The sequence below is a fragment of the Colias philodice genome, chromosome 21, assembly GCF_061535455.1.
Source record: "Colias philodice isolate Cphi_HAF_F1 chromosome 21, ilColPhil1 Martin Lab GWU primary, whole genome shotgun sequence".
NCBI classification, from domain to species: domain Eukaryota; kingdom Metazoa; phylum Arthropoda; class Insecta; order Lepidoptera; family Pieridae; genus Colias; species Colias philodice.
In genome coordinates this window covers 3,413,650-3,432,114 of record NC_143106.1, presented here as the reverse complement: position 1 = coordinate 3,432,114, position 18,465 = coordinate 3,413,650, and the positions used below count along the sequence as shown (strand labels likewise).

Genomic DNA, 18,465 nt, shown 5'->3' with positions numbered 1-18,465 from the left:
TTTATACCTTCTAATAGAGCCGACAAAGCAACTGTGTAGTTCGCTGTTTGATGCAAACGGTAGTGACATTTAGAGAACGTAAGTCTGTGATTTGTAGTTCGTTACTTGCATAATGTGCAGACTGCAGAATGTATTGTCTAATAATTATTGTTAATTTTATAGCTACTTTCATTAATTAATTTTATAACAAGTATACTCACTAGTCTACTCTTCCTGATGTTATGACTATGAATCAAGATTATTGCGTGATAAAAAGTGAGAAATAAATTTCATACTATAAAAGTATAGAATGAAAAATCCATCTAGTAGGTAAGTACGATATTTCAAAACACAAATGATAACTATTCAAATTGTTGTTGTTAATTGTTTTCAAATTATATGCTTTACCTACTAGAAATTAATTGTAGGTAATTGATTCGCATTCTTTTGTTTTTCATGATATTTTTCTAGAAAAGGAAAGCAACAAAACAATAACATGACATGTCATTGTCAATGTGCGTGAAATGTCATTTTTTGCACAGAGTATAAAACATGAAAGCGATGACAGAAAAACAACAAAAATTACCGACTGCAATTTTTTAATAAATATCATTGGGTTTTTCTGTTATTTCCAATGTTTTTGGAGTATAAGTTTATTTAGAAGTACCTAATACGTTTATAATTAAAAAAAATTAATTAGGTATCTACAGTATAGAAGCATAAAGTATTAGGTAAGCATAGATAAAACATTTCGAACCATAAACAAAGTAATGCCTAGTTCACATTCACAATATCACAGAAAAAAAATCATAAATATTATAAATACTCATTATAACGGTATTAATTACATAACAAAACGAATATACAATGGAGAACAAAGTTATAATTTGCATATCGTGTATTCGATCTTATTTACGACACTTTAACTAGATGTTGGGTGGCGTGCAAGTGGCGTGCCTGCTCATTTTAATCATTGTTTTAATTTCTTTTCTAATCATATTTAAAATGTAACTAGTGTGCAATAAATATGGCTTTAGTTTATGGTTTCCACAACTTATAAGGCTCTGTGTACATGGTGGTTTGTAAGAAAATAATTGTTAAACAAAATATTTTGAAATTTAGTCATTTATTAAAGAAATTATTTAAAAATTGATCTTTTCTTTAATTTTATCTTGTTAGGTGATACTTTATATTATGTTGGAAAAAAAACGTGATTAGTTAAATTTTTAATAACAAAAGCTTTTACTTAGAAAGGGGTCATAAAAAGACTAAAAGGGAACAATACTTTCAAATGCTAAGTTTTATACATCAAGTAGTTAGTTCAATACAAATTTTCTTTCCTTATTACGTATCCATATAAGTGTGTATTGTGTTGTTATTGTAGTTTTAAACCGTCTATATAAATGAAATTAATTAAATCAACTGGTCGTAAGAGCTTCAATGGCGCGAATAAAACACTTTATTTAGCATCATCATAAAAACACTCTGAATGAATAAATACAAAAAAGTAATAATGAGAAGGCTTTGCATTCCTTTAAAACTCCGTATTTTTATGAGCAAGTAACCGAGCCATAATATTTGGAGAAGGCATTTCGATGGTGGTTATTGTAGAAGATAGACTAGTCAGTGCAGTGTAGGATAAAATTAGTATCGTTAAGATTAATTTAATTAATAGATACCTAGATATCAGAAATAATGATTTATAATTATAATTATGATTATAATCTTTTCCAATAATTATAAAGAAGGTCGTATATTATTCTAAAAGTCCCTTTCTTAAAAAGGTTGTTTATGTAAGTATTCTTAGTTCTTACTTGACAGAGGATTTGCATTATGTTTCAGAATTATTGATTAAACTACATATTTTCTACTAATTTTATCCTTTTGCTCTACAATTTAAACATAACTACATACTTTTTGCTTATAAATACTATTATCACATATGCCACACATTAATAAATCTACATTCCCACCAATTCACACATCACCCATAAAATAGAATTGAAAACCAAGCGCCACTCCACATCTTTACTGTCCATCTATGACACGTATTAAAAAGCCAGTTATATTTAAATTCTCCCGTTTTATCAAGGCACATTAGCCGGTGGTCGGCGGGTGACAAAACAAATGAGTGTTTTAACGCTATCTTTTGAACCCTTTCATCTCGCCGCAGTAGCTCTTTTCAATATCTTAAGCATTTATATGGGTTAGATTTGGATTTATCCTGTTCTGTTTTAAGTTTGTGGCTTATTCGAGGTTTAAGTTCTACGGGTTGTAGTAGCGGTAAGTAATGTAACTTATCATTTTCATATAATTATTAAGTTTTATACTAATGTCTAATTTGTACATCGAATAGTGTGAAATAAATATGTACATGCAAATTTGCAAAAAAATAAACAGCATTTACATTCACCAATTTTCTTTTTTCCTGATTAAATTTTGGTAATTTATTTTTTATTTTAACAAATTTGTCTAGTAAAATATGCTGGGAATATTATTTTTTACCTTCATCATTAAACCTGCTTTAAATACACTGTAGAGTCAAATTCGAAATTTAACAAAACACTAACAATTACTATTATAAAAAATATGTAAGTATTATCTTTGATCATTTACCTTTGCATATTAAAGAGTGCAGCCAAAATTTATAATTCGACTCGAAAATAAAATTATTCGACTCCACTCCACCTCTGTTCCAATATCTATAGATGGTCTCTAGATAGCGGGATACACCTAAACTTCACTCTTTATTGCCTCACGACACACACACTCATGCATTTATAATTTAACTAGCGGTCCGCCCCGGCTTCGCCCGTGGTACTTACATATTTACGTTTTCTCTACGTAAAAACCATCCTCGTACTTCAAGGAATATAATAAAAAAAGAATTATCGAAATCGGTCCAGCCGTTCTCGAGTTATGTGCTTACCAACACATTTTGCGATTCATTTTTATATTATAGATTCCCACCTCAAGTTGGCTCGGAATTTGTTCATGTAGAATGTGTCAAAAGGTTTTTTGTGATTGTACTTGTTTGTAGTACTTTGTAGTTTGTACGTGATCAGAAATACAATACTTTGTAAAATTCAACGGATAATTATAATATTGACGGTTGTTAACACTTTACTTAATATGGTGCAGATTTTTCATTTGTTTTTAGTCAAATTATGCAACTGGTGTTCGAAATAATGTGATGAATATTGGAATATATTGCGTTTAATTAATTAATTAGTATTCTGTAACTAACACCTTTAATCATTAAAATATATTATATTCTTTAAAGTAAATGTATATTGTTCGTCCTATCAAAATGTAGAGTCGTTTCATAAAAAAAATTCCTAATCCATAATATATAATGGCTCAGAAATCTTTTAGTAAATAATGTTTTACTGTGATAGTTACAAACATTTGAGTGTTAAATAATTGTATTTGATTAAAACAACAAAATACTGATATGCTTTCAACTAAGAAAGCACAGTATAATACCTATACATATATTAGTATTAGTATTCTATTAGCAGGTATAATATTGTTTCTGCTCACTACAGAAACAAACAAATGCATGTAACAGCATGACATTTTACCAGAAAAAATATCAATTGAAAATTAATAACAATTTGATCTAAGTCGTTTATTATGTACGCCTGGTAACTCAGGTTTACTAATTAATCATTATATTAACAGATATAACGAACCTCGTTAACAATATAATGTTATGCGTTGTTTGTGTAAAGATGGATATGTTTTAAAGTTTTTACATACGTTTTAGCAACACTGGACATAGTTCAGTGCGGTTTTGTGTAACACGTCTAATAACGTATTTTATAATATGTTTCTTTGACCCATTTTTAAAGATATGCGTGATTACGATTACAAACATTATGTTTATTTAATATAATATATTGATGTGTTCCAGTATTTCACTTGTTTATGTATTGTATCATATTTATTGTACGTTGTTAGCTTCAAACCGTGGATTTGCTCACATTTAAGGAACCAATTATGTATAATATTCCTACTCTAGGTCATAGTTGGTAGTAATAAAATATTTTGAAAGACCATCAAATACAAGTTTCCATAGATAATATAATATTGGTAGAAAGTAAAACCATCTTAAACGATTAAATAAAGCCGAGTTAACACTAACACGCAGAGCGTTTAAGGTGAGACTCCAGAAAATGAAAGTATTATTATAATTAGACCACCGTGATGATATCAGTAAACTAATTCGGATACACGGAATGTCACTTCAGATCACACGGCGGATGAAGGTTGGGTTATCTTAACGGTATTGCTACCTGTCTTGGATTTCAGTTTTAGTTGGCTAATATATTGCTGTTATAGCGGGTTGCTTTGCTTTTGTAACGTGTTTTGTAGATACTCTGTGTTCAATTTTACGACAAATATGATATTAATAAATTGCGAAGATAGATAATTATACCTAACTGAATTTGTCAAAGTGAAATAAATATTCTTATTCAAACTGAAACAATCTAAATTTTACTCTTTTTATCTAGTCACATTAGAATCTGGCATAAAAAGGAAAGGTACTTCCTTTTCAGATTCTTTTATATTTCCACTTAAACTGTGTATAAACCTTAACCCAAAGGGAATGACCAAACGAACAACTTCTAGCAATCCACACAAAAACATATTTTGTCATATATTCACGCAATGTCTTGTAAAGGCCCTGACGCCCTAAACATTCCTCCATCGACTGCTACCAGTTATATCAAATATACTTGAACAGAATGCGGAAAATGTAAAATTGTCGTTTTCACGAGTGAAGAAGCAGGTGTGAGGGAGTCACCTCACCTTGTAATAAAAATATTTGGGAGACGAGACATTCCTCACACGATTTGACAGTAATCATTCAAAGGGCAATTGTTTTGGCAATATTTGGATGTTATGTTAGTATTATATTGAGATGATGTTAGTGCAATTTAAAACATAGTTCTAGAGAATTCTGTGACGTGAGTGATTATTGTTAATTTGTGAATTGCTTTACACGCTTCCAATAATATATTATGTGCCCTAAATAGTGAGAAATGTACGGGCGATCCTATTTATATATCAAATAACGACTCTGTACAATTAAAACATTAAAAAAGTAAGGATACGTAATTACTAATTACTTAAGTTATTGACACCAAACGTTCAATTCGAATAAACAAATAAAAATAAAGAAAGTCACTCATGCAGTCATGCGGTAATCGGTATATCTATTATGTAGTATAGGTGCTGATAATAAAGAAATTTTAAAATCAATTTAAATATCAAACATAGTACAGCACTATAACCGGTTGCAGCAATCAATTATAAACAAGCCAATAAAACAAAAACTATAGAAATAAAAATATAAATATATCTAACGATGTTAATTTAGAGACACATGAGGGGAATGTACGTTATGTGGCGGCGGCGTGTCAACACTGACAGCTTTACGGTTTTTACATGCAAATACATTGGAAAAGAATGACTACACGTCATATTCCAACTCGCCTGGAACACCATTTTCGGCTAAGTAGGTCGGTAGACACAATGGCTGTCAGTACTTCGGATATTTATCAATTTCATTGCAGGAATTCGGTAGGAGCGGAAGCATTCGCTAGCTTTTATAGACCGATTTGTCTTATTTGTCTCTCTACACGCTAATTTGTCATGTATTACGTGTGCGTGAAGTTCGAATGTAGCGTGCGCTGTTTTGACAAATTGCACGCTGTTTGTGTCAGTTTTTTAAAGAATAGTGAATTAAAATCTAGATTAGTTTTTGCTCAACTATGTTGCTAGAATTTTTAGTTTATTAAAACGAGCGTCGGTTCGTTAAGGCCGGAATATTTCTATAGCAATTTGTTTTCAATTTCTTTGTTGATGTAAATGAAGTTTTCTATTTTCAATTACGAGAACGTCATTTGAAATAGTAATTACAGTTTCTATACTAGTTCCTGTAAATGTTACATTTTTCTATTTTCTATGTGCTGCTAATTATGTTTTACGAATATATAAAAAATACTTATAATGCTCATTTTAATTAAGTATGGTAAGATACCTTATGATAGCATTGCATGTCAAAGGTATCTACCATATTTAACGTTCACACCTAAATTACACCATCAAGCATTCTAACGACATACATAAAAAGGAATGCGTAAAACAGTTACTTCAGCACCCCCCATAATAACAGTGATAACCTCCTCACGCCCTCATACAAGGAAACGGGAAGCCAGTATAAGGTGACCCCTACGGAACATACAACTGTAGCTCTGCGTTTGTTTCAGCTCTGAACTAATACGGCCGGGGGGTCTAGCTATTCTGGTGTTTTCATAATGCGTGTCTGTAGACCATCCTAGTGGTTTTCGTAATGCGAGTACATGTTCGCTGTTTTTGAGTCGAATTTTCGAAAGTATGCTCTCAGTGGCGCTTTTATTGGCCCTAAAGGCATAAAGTGAACTTCGAGTGTTGGTGAATTTGAGGTGTAATTTTGGTTTCGCAGTCACGCTATACGATGTCGCTCGCGTGTCGTATGTTTCCTTCGATTACGGTTTTATCACGTAGCTTTAAGTATTTTTGAAGAGAAGACCTTTTTTGTTTATGCCTTAGGCGCGGGTCAAACACAAGCGGCGCGGGCGCGGGCGTGCCATAAGCGCACCTCTTGAATCTGTTTTGCACCACGTCCTTCTTATACATTTTGTATGAAAGAATTTTGGAAAGGCGACGAGGCGGCACGCCACGGTTGCGCCGCGGGCGTACCGCAGGCGTACCGCAGGCGCGCTTCCCCCATCGCATCCAAATAGAGGTCAATTCACGGTCATACACAATCAAAAACAAATCGGGTGGTAGTGGTTAGGGAGCCAGGTGCAAATTTGGTTAACTATTTCCTCTCAAGAGATAATTCGTCAGACTCATGAGAGTATAGTATTATAAAGCCTCGTGAACGTCAGCTGGCGCTCGGTTGGGGGGGTGAGCGGTTGTAGCCTCCCACGCACATAGGAAAAAAAAATACATTCATTCATTCATTTCCTCTCAGCTAAAAATTTGTCAAATTGTAGCTAACCCAATATCTCAACGAAAAAAAATAGTCAGCTGGTTACAACATGGTGTATTATACGTCAGCTGGTGTCTCGAACATGAAAGTTAAATTTAAAGAAAAATTTATTTTCCGTTATTTCCTCTCAAACAAAAATTTACCTGATGATAGCTTATATGTAACTGTGGATAAATATATATGTCAGCTGGCTGTATCTTGGTGGAAAAACCGTCAGCTGATACGGGAGGCTACAACCGCTCTTCCCCCCAACCGAGCTCCAGCTGACGTTCACGAGGCTTCATAATACTATACTTTGATGCATTTTACTAATTACCGCTTGAGAGGAACTTGGTCATAAAATCTGCTGCTGGCTCCCGGACCATAGGAGACGGTAGCCTGTCAGTCAAAAATGTGTTCTCTCTGTGTGGAATTATATAGAGCTGCTATTACATACCCTTCTTCGTTTTGTTTTTAAAGGTGAATTGAATTAATCGATGAAATGATTTACACAGGTGATGGCAGTAGGGAAAGTGAAAATGAAGAAGAGCATAATGAAAGTTCCCATGTATTTACAATGTCAGAAATAAAGATAATCCTGATTTTGATTGTGTTTTTTATTTATTTGTAATTGTAATAATATTGTGGAATGATCAGTACTGTAAATACTTTTGAACTGAGATTTTAATGATAAGATTTATATGGTTTAAATGTAAACCTGTGTTTGAAAACCATATTTTATCTATACTAATATTATAAAGAGGAAAGGTTTGTATGTATGTATGTATGTATGTATGGTTTTCACGCATAAACTAGGTACTGGACCGATTTTGATGAAATTTGGCACAGATAATCTTTAAACCCTGAGAAAGAACATAGGCTACCTTTTATTGCGAAATATGTACCACGGGCTAAGCCGGGGCGGACCGCTAGTACAATATAAATTTTGTGTTATTTTAACCTTCTTTTCTTCCATCATTACACCAGTACTACTTTAAAATTACTTTAAAAGTACTATAAAATTTTCCAAGTAAATTCCAACATTTCCAACAAAGATATATTTGCAATCGTGGGGTTATCCTCGCTATTTACTTACAAGGAATTATCAAAACAAAATCGTTACTTTCAAATTAATGTTAATCTCTTTTAGCACAAAAAACATTACTAAATTATGCATGAAGAAAATGCATTTAACCACTCTATATAAATATCATTTTCGGACGCCAACAGCGCGCCCGATGCGCGCCGGCAGCGCGCCCGAGGCGCGCCGGCAGCGCGCCCGCGGCGCGCCGGCAGCGCGCCCGCGGTGCGCCCGATGCGCGCCGCGCCGCTTGTATATGTCCCGCGCCTTATGACATACCTACTGAACGTCACTTACATAATCTATGATTTTAAGACCGAGGTTAAACGGTTGAACGTAAAACAAATGAATATTAATCCCTCTGTGGTTAAATTAATATTAATTAATGCAGCTTTAATTGACGTTTTGTGAATAATGAGAAATATTAATTCTTTAACGCTTTGAATGAAGTGAAGTTTTAATTTAGACACTAATGAGGATGAGCAAAAAATTCCCTTCGACGTGTGTTTCTATGCATTTAACTCGGCTTATTTATTTGCCATTGAATAAAAATATGTTTTTATTCATAACTACGCTATGTACATCATTAATCTAATGCTGTTAAATACGAGGTCTTTTTTCTAATGCCTTGTAAAAAGAAATATATTTTTTAGAATGTTTCGTTTTCCATTACAGAATATTTTTGTTCGTCAAAGCGATCACTTATCCATTTTTGCAAACAAAAACTTTTAGAACCCGAAAAATACCATTCTGTGTATCAATAAAGGTGTTCTCATATAAAACCTAAAGCCACAACTTGGATAGAGCCATCAAACAATAAACTTTTCAACAACAGCCATAAAAATCCAAATTAATACAGGCACGCCGCTTCAAATAGTGAATATTTTCCAACTATTTGGATGTCTCATCTCTTTAATGCTTCCGTTGGAACTAATGCGGGGTTCGGGGACATTTGCATTTTATGTGCGTTTTTAGTCTATGGCGTCGAAGTTGTACAAGTGTCGTTTTCTCAATTTTTCCCGCCAATTTTCGGTCGACAAAATGGCCGCCGCACAGGCACGGTGTGACACGCACGTCTCTTCACACGCAATCTATGGTTAAGTGTTTGTAAGAACAATATTTGTGTTTGTTTTTGAGGCTTTTAAATAAAAAACCGAATGCTAAATATGGACCGACAGGTTTAAGGCTAATGCCCCTAATTTATAACACTTGATATTTGAAATGGTATGGACAAATTGTTATATGTACCTACCACGTTCAAATTGCAATTTTTGTTTATTAAAACTATTTTGTGAGTGCACGATTTTAGGTGTCAGCATAAGAGAAAATACCTTGGAAAATACATATTGACCATGTATTAGCACATGTCAAAAATATCAATGTTTCAACCAAGTGCGTGTAAACATGGTGTCAAGTGGCTTTGTCAAATGTTTGCCATGCTCGTGGTCACATGACAGCTAGGGAATTGTGTATTTATAACTTAATAAACAATTATTCGTATTTCGTCTCTCTATAGGGGAAAAACCTGAAAATTCCTACCCAAAGCTTTCTTGAATCAGTTCTTGCAAATTCTACCTATTTTCTAATCTGCAATCAAATATTGAATATTAAAAATTTAACTTTAAAATTATAACCTTCATATCATATTATTATCAAATCTCAGTAACATATCTTCATTTAATTTTGTATTCCTGTCTATAAAAAGTAGAAAGAAAGAACCATTCCTGGTAACTTTTTAACTTTAGCAAGCGGTTATAGCAACTCCTTGTGCATAAAAAAAAACTTTAAATTTTATTACAATCTGTAACACGATTCACCTTTATGACAGCGCGCGGTTGCCGCAGTGAACTTTTAAAAAACTAAATCACTCCCGCCATAAAATTAAAGTGATAAATTATATGATCCATTCGATTCATAACAATGTGCTAAAATAAACAAATTAATTGTATTGCCTATCGTAAACTTCGCTCAGGTCTTTTCGCGTCTGGACGCGAGCGTGGGAATACCTCCCAAGATCTTACGCTTTTTAAATTATTAATTGATTTGCTTAAGCTTTACAACATGACGTATAAATAGTAATTAAATGTTATGCTGAAATGTTTGGCCGATTTCGGTCCTTCGAGATTTTTATATCTTCAAAAGCTTTTAACAAAACATTTGCAAATAAACGTGCAGGTTGAAAATTTTTGGTATCGCCAAAAGTCATTAATTTATGATGTACAAGATTGCAGAACACTAGGAAACTCATGTACCTAATACGAAACTCTTAAAGTGTTTCACATCACAGAAAGCTATAACTCGATCGATTAAAGCAAAGTGAAAGTTCGTTCGCAATGGTAGTGGTCGGAAGTGGCACTGCATTTGATCTCGTGATCCCGCAAATATTTGCGCGTCCCTCGTGGGAATACATGCATCCCGGGTTTTACTTACTTAAATTTCGATGTGATAGAGACAGCAATAGTCACCCATATCTAGGAGCGTAAGTGTGAAAGGGTAAACGATAGCGCGATGTACATTGCTGTATGGATCAGTTGCATCAAAACTGGGAATCAAATAGACCGCAATGTATGGTTTGAAGGCTATTATTGTATCACTGCTAACCTAGTAACATAAATCACTTGTATATTTACGCGATTTATTTATTAGATATTAATTCATATTTAAATAATTACACTGATCGAATATAAGAAGATTGCTATAAAGTTTAAAATCCTTATAGCCTTATAGGTGTGTCTGTTGGATATTTATTCATATAAGTACCTACCTACTACTAGCTACTAACTAATATTAAAAGTTTTTCTCAGATGGAATGAATAAATCGCGTTAAAATCAATCACTACATACTTACATAGTATAAAACAAAGTCACATGTCCCTTTGTATGCTTAAATCTTTAAAACAACGCAACGGATTTAGATGCGGTTTTTTTAATAGATAGAGTGATTCAAGAGGAAGGTTTTAGCATATAATTTATTATGTTTTAGACAAAGCGGGCGAAGCCGCGGGCGGAAAGCTAGTAATTATAATAAAAGTCGCGTAAAATCAGAGCCAGAAAATATGATTAAATTTATACCCATATTTTTATGGTTAAAATGAGTGTTAATTTCAATCTATATTTATTTATACATAGAATCCATTCAGCAGGTGCCATTTATTGCTTCGAAATTATAATAAAATATAAATATTCACATAATAATGTCGTAAGTTTGTCATTAACGCATCAACGCTAGGTTTTAATTCCGTTAATTTTTGATACGGCTCATTTTGTGCTGCGTCAAATTTTTACGTTATCTAGAAGCGATTAATTTTCATTCACATTAGCATTTAACGTTTGTATACAATGTATAGCTACTTTAATACACCTTTTAAAGTTTACAAATGACATAGATACATAATTTATGTGACTGGAAGCATTATAGTTGACAACTCCATTGATATTATTAATTCGTAAGTTTGTATGGTTTGATGTGTTAATGTATGTAGTTGTATACAACAAGACGCACAAGGTTGTAATGAAATTAATGATTATAATGAAACTGATGATTTTTGTAATTAATCGCTAAATAAAAATAATTTTTATTCGATACTGAACTATCACGTTTAAATAAATCAAAAAGGTAGGTAACGAACAGTTTTAAATTATTAAATAAGAAATACTCATAGGCAACGTCCATTTTAAAAGCAACCGAATAGCCCACACAAAGAAAATGCTTGTGTATAATATTTATCAAAGGTACCTTCAATATAATGCTAGTATTCTTATGAGAAAGTCCTCTGTAAGTGATTCAGGCAAACGAATCTACCCTGACTTTGACTACCTCCTCAGAGACACGTGTAATGCCTACAACTGAAAATCTATAAGGTCACAAAACATGTCTGTAATCCTTTCTCTTATTGACATATTAAAGTATATTTGACCATGTAACTTGACGTACAATACATTGAACACTTGTTCCAACATATCACCCTACTATTGACACTTGACAGCTGCCCTTGGTCAGTTTTTGTTGCAACTTAATACTGATATCGAATACGAATTGTATCCGTTTTTGTATTAATGACAATGGCAAAAATATCTTTTGGTGTTATTGATGAAGGCGGATCTGAGTATCTTCATTTAAATACATATGTTATACTTAGGTATGTTTTATTTAGTGGGGAAATATTATTATGTCACTTAAGTATAGGTAGGTACCTACTTGTAAAGTTATCTGAATTTACATTTCATTCATAAAACTTTTGAACTAGTAATTTTCTATAAAATACACAGAAATACATAACATAACTTTCGTTGACATTTTTTATTTGTGTTGCCAGAAATTCCCCAAGACATATTTAAGTGCTTTTATAGTAATAAAACGTGTGCCTAATTAGGATATTTATTTTCGCATAATATTTAGCCATCATATTTGTATTTCCCTCCAAAACTAAATTGAAAGAGGTTTTATGTTTTGCACAAATTAGAAAAAAGTATTCGCCGACCAAATCCTCACGAAGTTTAAAATTATTACGATAAAAATTAAAAACTTTACAACGGCGCCTGTTTATAAAAAGCCTTAATAGAATCCTAACCCAAGGCTTAACCCAACTACAACCGAAAACATAAAAGGATTACAATTTACACATCAATTAACAACTATTGTGCGATAAAAATGATGTTAAAGCCTTTCTTTCCAGCATTGTAAAGAACATTTTATTTAAGATCACGGCAAAGCGTTTGAAAGAAAGAACTAAGTATTATTTCTTATGAACTATTAGAACACTAATTAAATTACGAAGTAGGCCATTAAGTGTACATAAATTACAATAATTGTAAAACTTATTTATAAGTATTAACCATGTAAATATTATAACCATTTAGGTATACTTGTTCACTCGCTCTTTCATCTTGTAATACCTACATAATTATAAATATTATCTTTAGTTTACTAGTTTAAACTGAATACGTTAATTATTTCACATTGATTTACACAATTTAAAATGTTCTACATTACCAGTTTTGTTAAACCATAAAAATAAGCATTGCTAAATATGAAACAATATTGTCAGGCATACCTACAAACACGAAACCCTATTCTCAAAACCACAACCACGGCGTTCGATAATTAATCCATTATTCGACTAACCCCATCGACAATCGAACCGATAAGGCCGAGATGGCTTCGTATAGGAAAGATTTTATCACCCTCGTTTAATAGACAACAATTTGAGAGGGGCTCACCGATCTCCTGGATGCCTCGATGCCTCCCAAAGGACAGCACCTTTTGATCAATAACTGTATATAAATTATCGAGCATATGCCCTTTCCTGCTCAAGCAAGCGCACCGGTTCGTCGGCCTTTGTAATCGAGCAGCTATTTATTTATCGAACCCGTGCAAAACTTTCAGAATTGCGTAAGAAAGTTTGGAACATTTCGTAACGCGCAGAAAGTCGACCCTCAGTTTTCAAGGTGAGTCGTATTCAAATTAATAAGGAATACTTATGGAACGTTACGTTTACGAACCGCCATTATCCACTCGATTCGGCGGTTCCGCGCAGCTGTATTCAGTGGGAAGATGCGGCTTCCGAAACACAATGCGCTACTTGAAATGAATTAGATGCTCGAAAGACGCCGGTTGCGGATTAGCCCCTCACAATTAAAACGGGCAGACGGCGCTTTTCGTCATCTTTGACGTTTGAGTCGAGAATACACCCCCGGCGGCGAGCCGAGCTATTGTAAGTGTTCAAGATGTTTTGGTTTGCAAAAACGGCACACAAGGCCACGATTAGTGAACATCGGGACATTGGAACGCGAGTGTGTACAATGCCTGCTTGTTGCTAATACACGTTCCTTTGTATCGACGTGAGCTTGTTTGTTTTTGCGCCACCCACTTCAAATCGGAGCAAAATATCCTTAGCGTTTGTAAAAAAGATCTTACTTCGTTATGATTCGGATACACTGTATTGATTGTTAAAGTTTTTTGTGTCTTAAAATTTGTACACTATCAACTAATTACTTAACAACTAATTTTAGATTAAGAAGTTAAAGTGATACGGCAGCACCCTGTAAGTTCTTAGCCTGTAAATTTAAACGGTAGACATTTTTAAATCATTTCCTCGAAATTGGAACCATTTATCCATCGTCTTGTATATTAAAAATCTTGACAAAGTATTATGATAAGTTATAATTATTCGTTTTATTAAGAGTGGTCATTAAATAATTTTATGGGGATAAAAAGCGGCGAGGCGCTCAAGTCTTTTATGTGACAATTAAGCGCTGTTGGCGATGTGAAGCGATTGATGATGCTTCAACAAAAAGGCTTAAAACATTGCTATTAAAATTATTTTAATGAATTATGATTATTACAAGTCATTCTGATTTGTTTTGTGAGTGATTAGAAAGGTAAGAAACAGATTTTATAATTATTATTCCTTCAGAATTGATAAGGCTAAAAAATACATTTGAGTTACCTTTGTTAACATATTTTTTATGCTACTTATTATTTATTAATTGAAAATACGGTGGCATTCTTTTACAGCAGTAATATTAACCATAACCGTACATATTTCTATAGACGATAGTAAAATTAACGAAGAAAAAAACAAAGAAAAAAAAATAAACAAATTGAATTCATGTTAACATCGCCGATAATATCAATATGAAAAATTGACAAGCGTACAAAAATCGGCATGTCGGACACGAAAGGCGGACAAAAAACAAACAAACAATCTCGGGATCTCTACCTGTTTGTTAAACGTAATATCGTTAAAGATCAAAGAAAGGTGAAAGGTATAAACTATGCAAAAACAATAGAGGAGTGTTCAAAGAACGTTGCGTATGTTATTTTTTATCTGTATCTCTTATAGACTATAGAGTAGCGCGATTTGACATGTCATCGATAGAAAAAAAAAACTATATGAATTAAATAATAACCAATTCGACGATTGCTTAAAGCTGAATTTAATTTATAGATATTTATATCGAAATAAAAATAAATAACCGGCCAGCTGATGTCAGAATTCCTCACATACCGAACGGAGACGGTCGTTATTTCAATTACCAGCCAGTCCCTCGTCAAAGACAAAAGACTTGACAGAAAAAAAACAAACGTTCATCGGTGGAATTAGAAAAAAAAGTTATCTATGATTGGATCGCGGTCATGTACCTAAACGCAGTCAGGTGGAATATGTTAGTCGACTTTCATTTTCGGGAGCGGAATGAAATTGATACTCGTATCTATATTTTGGTCCGCAAGTAATTTGAGTGATAAAAATTATATTTTCTTCTGTTTCCTATGTGTGTGCAAATTTTTTTTGAAGTACAACTTCTTTAGGCGACTTGAGAGCAAAATTTCCGCGTCATGACAATGACCGTCATCTCATGGTAATACCAAAGAAGTTTCACTTCTGACACGTGTGCTCGGCACACACGTTGTTTTTTTTACCTTACGTTACCTGTTTGTTTTACCGAACTCAAAAAAGCTTGGAGAAAACAATACGTGTTTAATATTTTAAATAAAGTTATCCGCATGGCAAACGCAGCTATTAAGAACCCAGACTAACTGTATTTTGATTCAAGTGTTTTCTACAACATGAATGAGATTTTTATAAAGAACGCTTGAAATTATAAATTGCTCTGAATTTTGTAAAATAAAAGTTGGATAAACGTAGGATTTTACTGTGGCAGAAACTGTCTATTGAGAGTATAAAAATATTTTATGTAGGTATTTTTATTTGTCTATACTCTATATATTAGTAGGCTAAAATTTACAGTTCTAATTTCTATTCCAATTTCGTTTGTTTGTAACACTTAATTATGTCTTAATAGTAATCCTACACGCAAGTTGGAAATTGTGTTCGTTGGTTTGTCCATCGCTTACGCTGCAATGGAGTAACAGATTGCCATTTTTTTATAGATATTGTTTGAATGCAATAGATTTACGTAGGTAACTAACTTATTCAGGACTTACAACTGAAGACATAAATAAATTAATAAAACATGAACAAAGACAGGGCGGGCCGCTAGTAGGTATAACATATAATTTTAATTATTCGCAAATTGGTTCCTTTAAAATTGACAGGTGCCGCCATCGCAGGTAGCGCTTTGTCTAGTTTCCTTAATAGGCCATGTTTGTATATGAAATAACGAAAAAAAGTTATAATTAAGTGAAGCAATTAACGAGAACACGTTTCATCAAACTGGTTCTTTGATTAATCACCGATTTCATTACAATTTCTAATCGACGGCCTTTCTATTGAAGATTAAGTGTTTAGTTGCATTCAGCATTTGTTAGCATCATGGTGAATGCGGCCCTCGTTGAAGATAGTTCACATAATTACAATTTGCACGAGCGAACGGCTTCGCACACAAAAAAGCCCGGTGTCTGGATAATCCATTGAAAACTACTAAATGGCGAAGTGGATGGCTGGTTAGAGTAAATAGCGATAATAACCGTGGCGGGCACAATGGACCCCCGCTGGCCGGCGACACAAACCGACCCACGAACCTTTTTAATTATAATATCACCCACATTATAAAAGTTTTTGCGTCGAACAAAAAACAGCCGATGTTAGCTTTTTTGGATATTCCGTGATGGGTATTAAATATTGCCCTTCATTTGTCGTAGCGTTGACGTGAACGATTCTCCGGGTGATTATAAACACAAATAAAATTGATTAGTTTTGTACGAGGTTGCCTAATGACCTGCTCACATTTCGGGACACGAAGTCGAATTCGAACTTAATGCCGAATATATTATTATTGAGACAATTACCGACGATTTTTATGGGCGCATTGGAAGTTATGTCAGGAGATTACTTATTTGCGAATTTGAATTAAATTATAAGATAAATTTGAAGGTGCGGTTGGTGATTTAAATAAATATGGTACTCACGAAACCGTGCTTGTCACTGATATTGTTCGTCAACTTCAACTTGTGGAAGGAGACCACTTTCTGCATCCACTGCTCTCCTGTCGAGGGGGAGTCGGGGTGGATGTACATCCTCTTGGGCATCTCAGGATCTGCTTTACCAGCTACCATCCACCGACTCCGGAAAACAAATAAACACATGTAGTATACCTTTTACACACACAAACAAAGCAGATAATCAAGTCATCGGTAACAAACTACCAAATAAAGATCATAGGGATCCGTTTTACTAAACATTAGAATCTAACATTAGCATATATTTAAATTTATCAAAGTTCATAAATAATCAAAAGTAATTAGGTATTTACTAATGAAAGTACAATTATTTTTTAATTAAAACGAACACATGGCACCAAGACAGGTGGCCGCATAAATTATGAATGTTATGACGTTATAAACAATGTACTTATAACCTCAGACGGAGACTTGTTAAAGCGTGAAAATATTTAATTAATTGAAATCTTTGTCTCGTCTACACCGAAAGCGAACATGCATCGTAAGCACGGGTTAGTCATTAAGGAAGAAAGTTCAGCACTACACAGTACACAGTACACACGAAAAACACAAGACGATAAATGGTGACAAAAGCGCCATTACACTTAACACTACGTGTGACAATGGGTTAAAAAAGCAACGTGAATGAAAGGAGATCTGCGTAGAACGGAAAATATGCTGGCGAGATAAATCAGTGCTGGGGAACGACAATTACGATTCATAAATTGACCAACAGTACGTGATTGGATTCAAAATTGGGTCATACCATGTATACCAACGTTCCTTCCAAGAACATCCGGTTCGTTAGCGGAGTAAAGAATGGCAAAAACACAGCTCTAGCGTTCGTTAGCTTTGTTGTCGATACTCGATAGATTCACGCAGATCCCTATCTTCACGTCGATACATACGCATGCTTCTTGCCTCATCGTTTTATATCCACGAATTACATTAAAATAAGACGAGCCATCGGGGCCCTCGTATGACTCTTTATGTATGATTAATTTTCTTATTTTAATTTAATTCCATCGTCACATCTTTATTTATACCTGTTGTGGAATTTGTATCTGCAATCGTCGGCAGCTACGATGTCCATTAGCAAAATGTATTTTGCTTTTTTATCAAGACCAGAAACGCGAACTTTGTAGGCAGGAAACATACGTCTGTAAGCAATACGAGAGAAAAACATGGATTGGGACTCGTTCTTTGCGACAACGATTTGACATCACGTCGATTGTGAGACATGCCGCTGAACTAGTTTCACTTTTTGTGTTCATTTGCTCCCAAGAAACGACCGTTTTAGCTTGTGATCTTGTTCCGCACTAATTAGACGCATTTACATAAACGATTCGGGTCACTTCATACTATTATGGATACGCGCCTTTTCTTCCAGTCATACAATTATTAACAGAACAACGAAAGTGAATTTATTTAAATGTTACGGTATTTTCCGGTAGTTACTGCAGTTTAAATATTTATTTA

General features: G+C 33.7%; 1 protein-coding gene across 7 annotated transcripts in view; it reads right to left on the bottom strand.

The window, feature by feature from the left end:
• LOC149478768 (T-box transcription factor TBX2-like) overlaps window positions 1–18,465 on the bottom strand; it is a 97,688-nt gene that overhangs the window by 38,973 nt on the left and 40,250 nt on the right. For 5 of the 7 annotated variants that reach the window (XM_089708364.1, XM_089708361.1, XM_089708363.1 and 2 more), the window contains exon 3: window positions 16,957–17,110. In XM_089708364.1, the coding sequence (XP_089564490.1) occupies window positions 16,957–17,110 (154 nt within the window). Of the gene's footprint in view, window positions 1–16,956; window positions 17,111–18,032; window positions 18,147–18,465 lie in introns of all 7 variants that reach the window. The other 2 variants (XM_089708362.1, XM_089708367.1) reach the window with 1 other exon arrangement.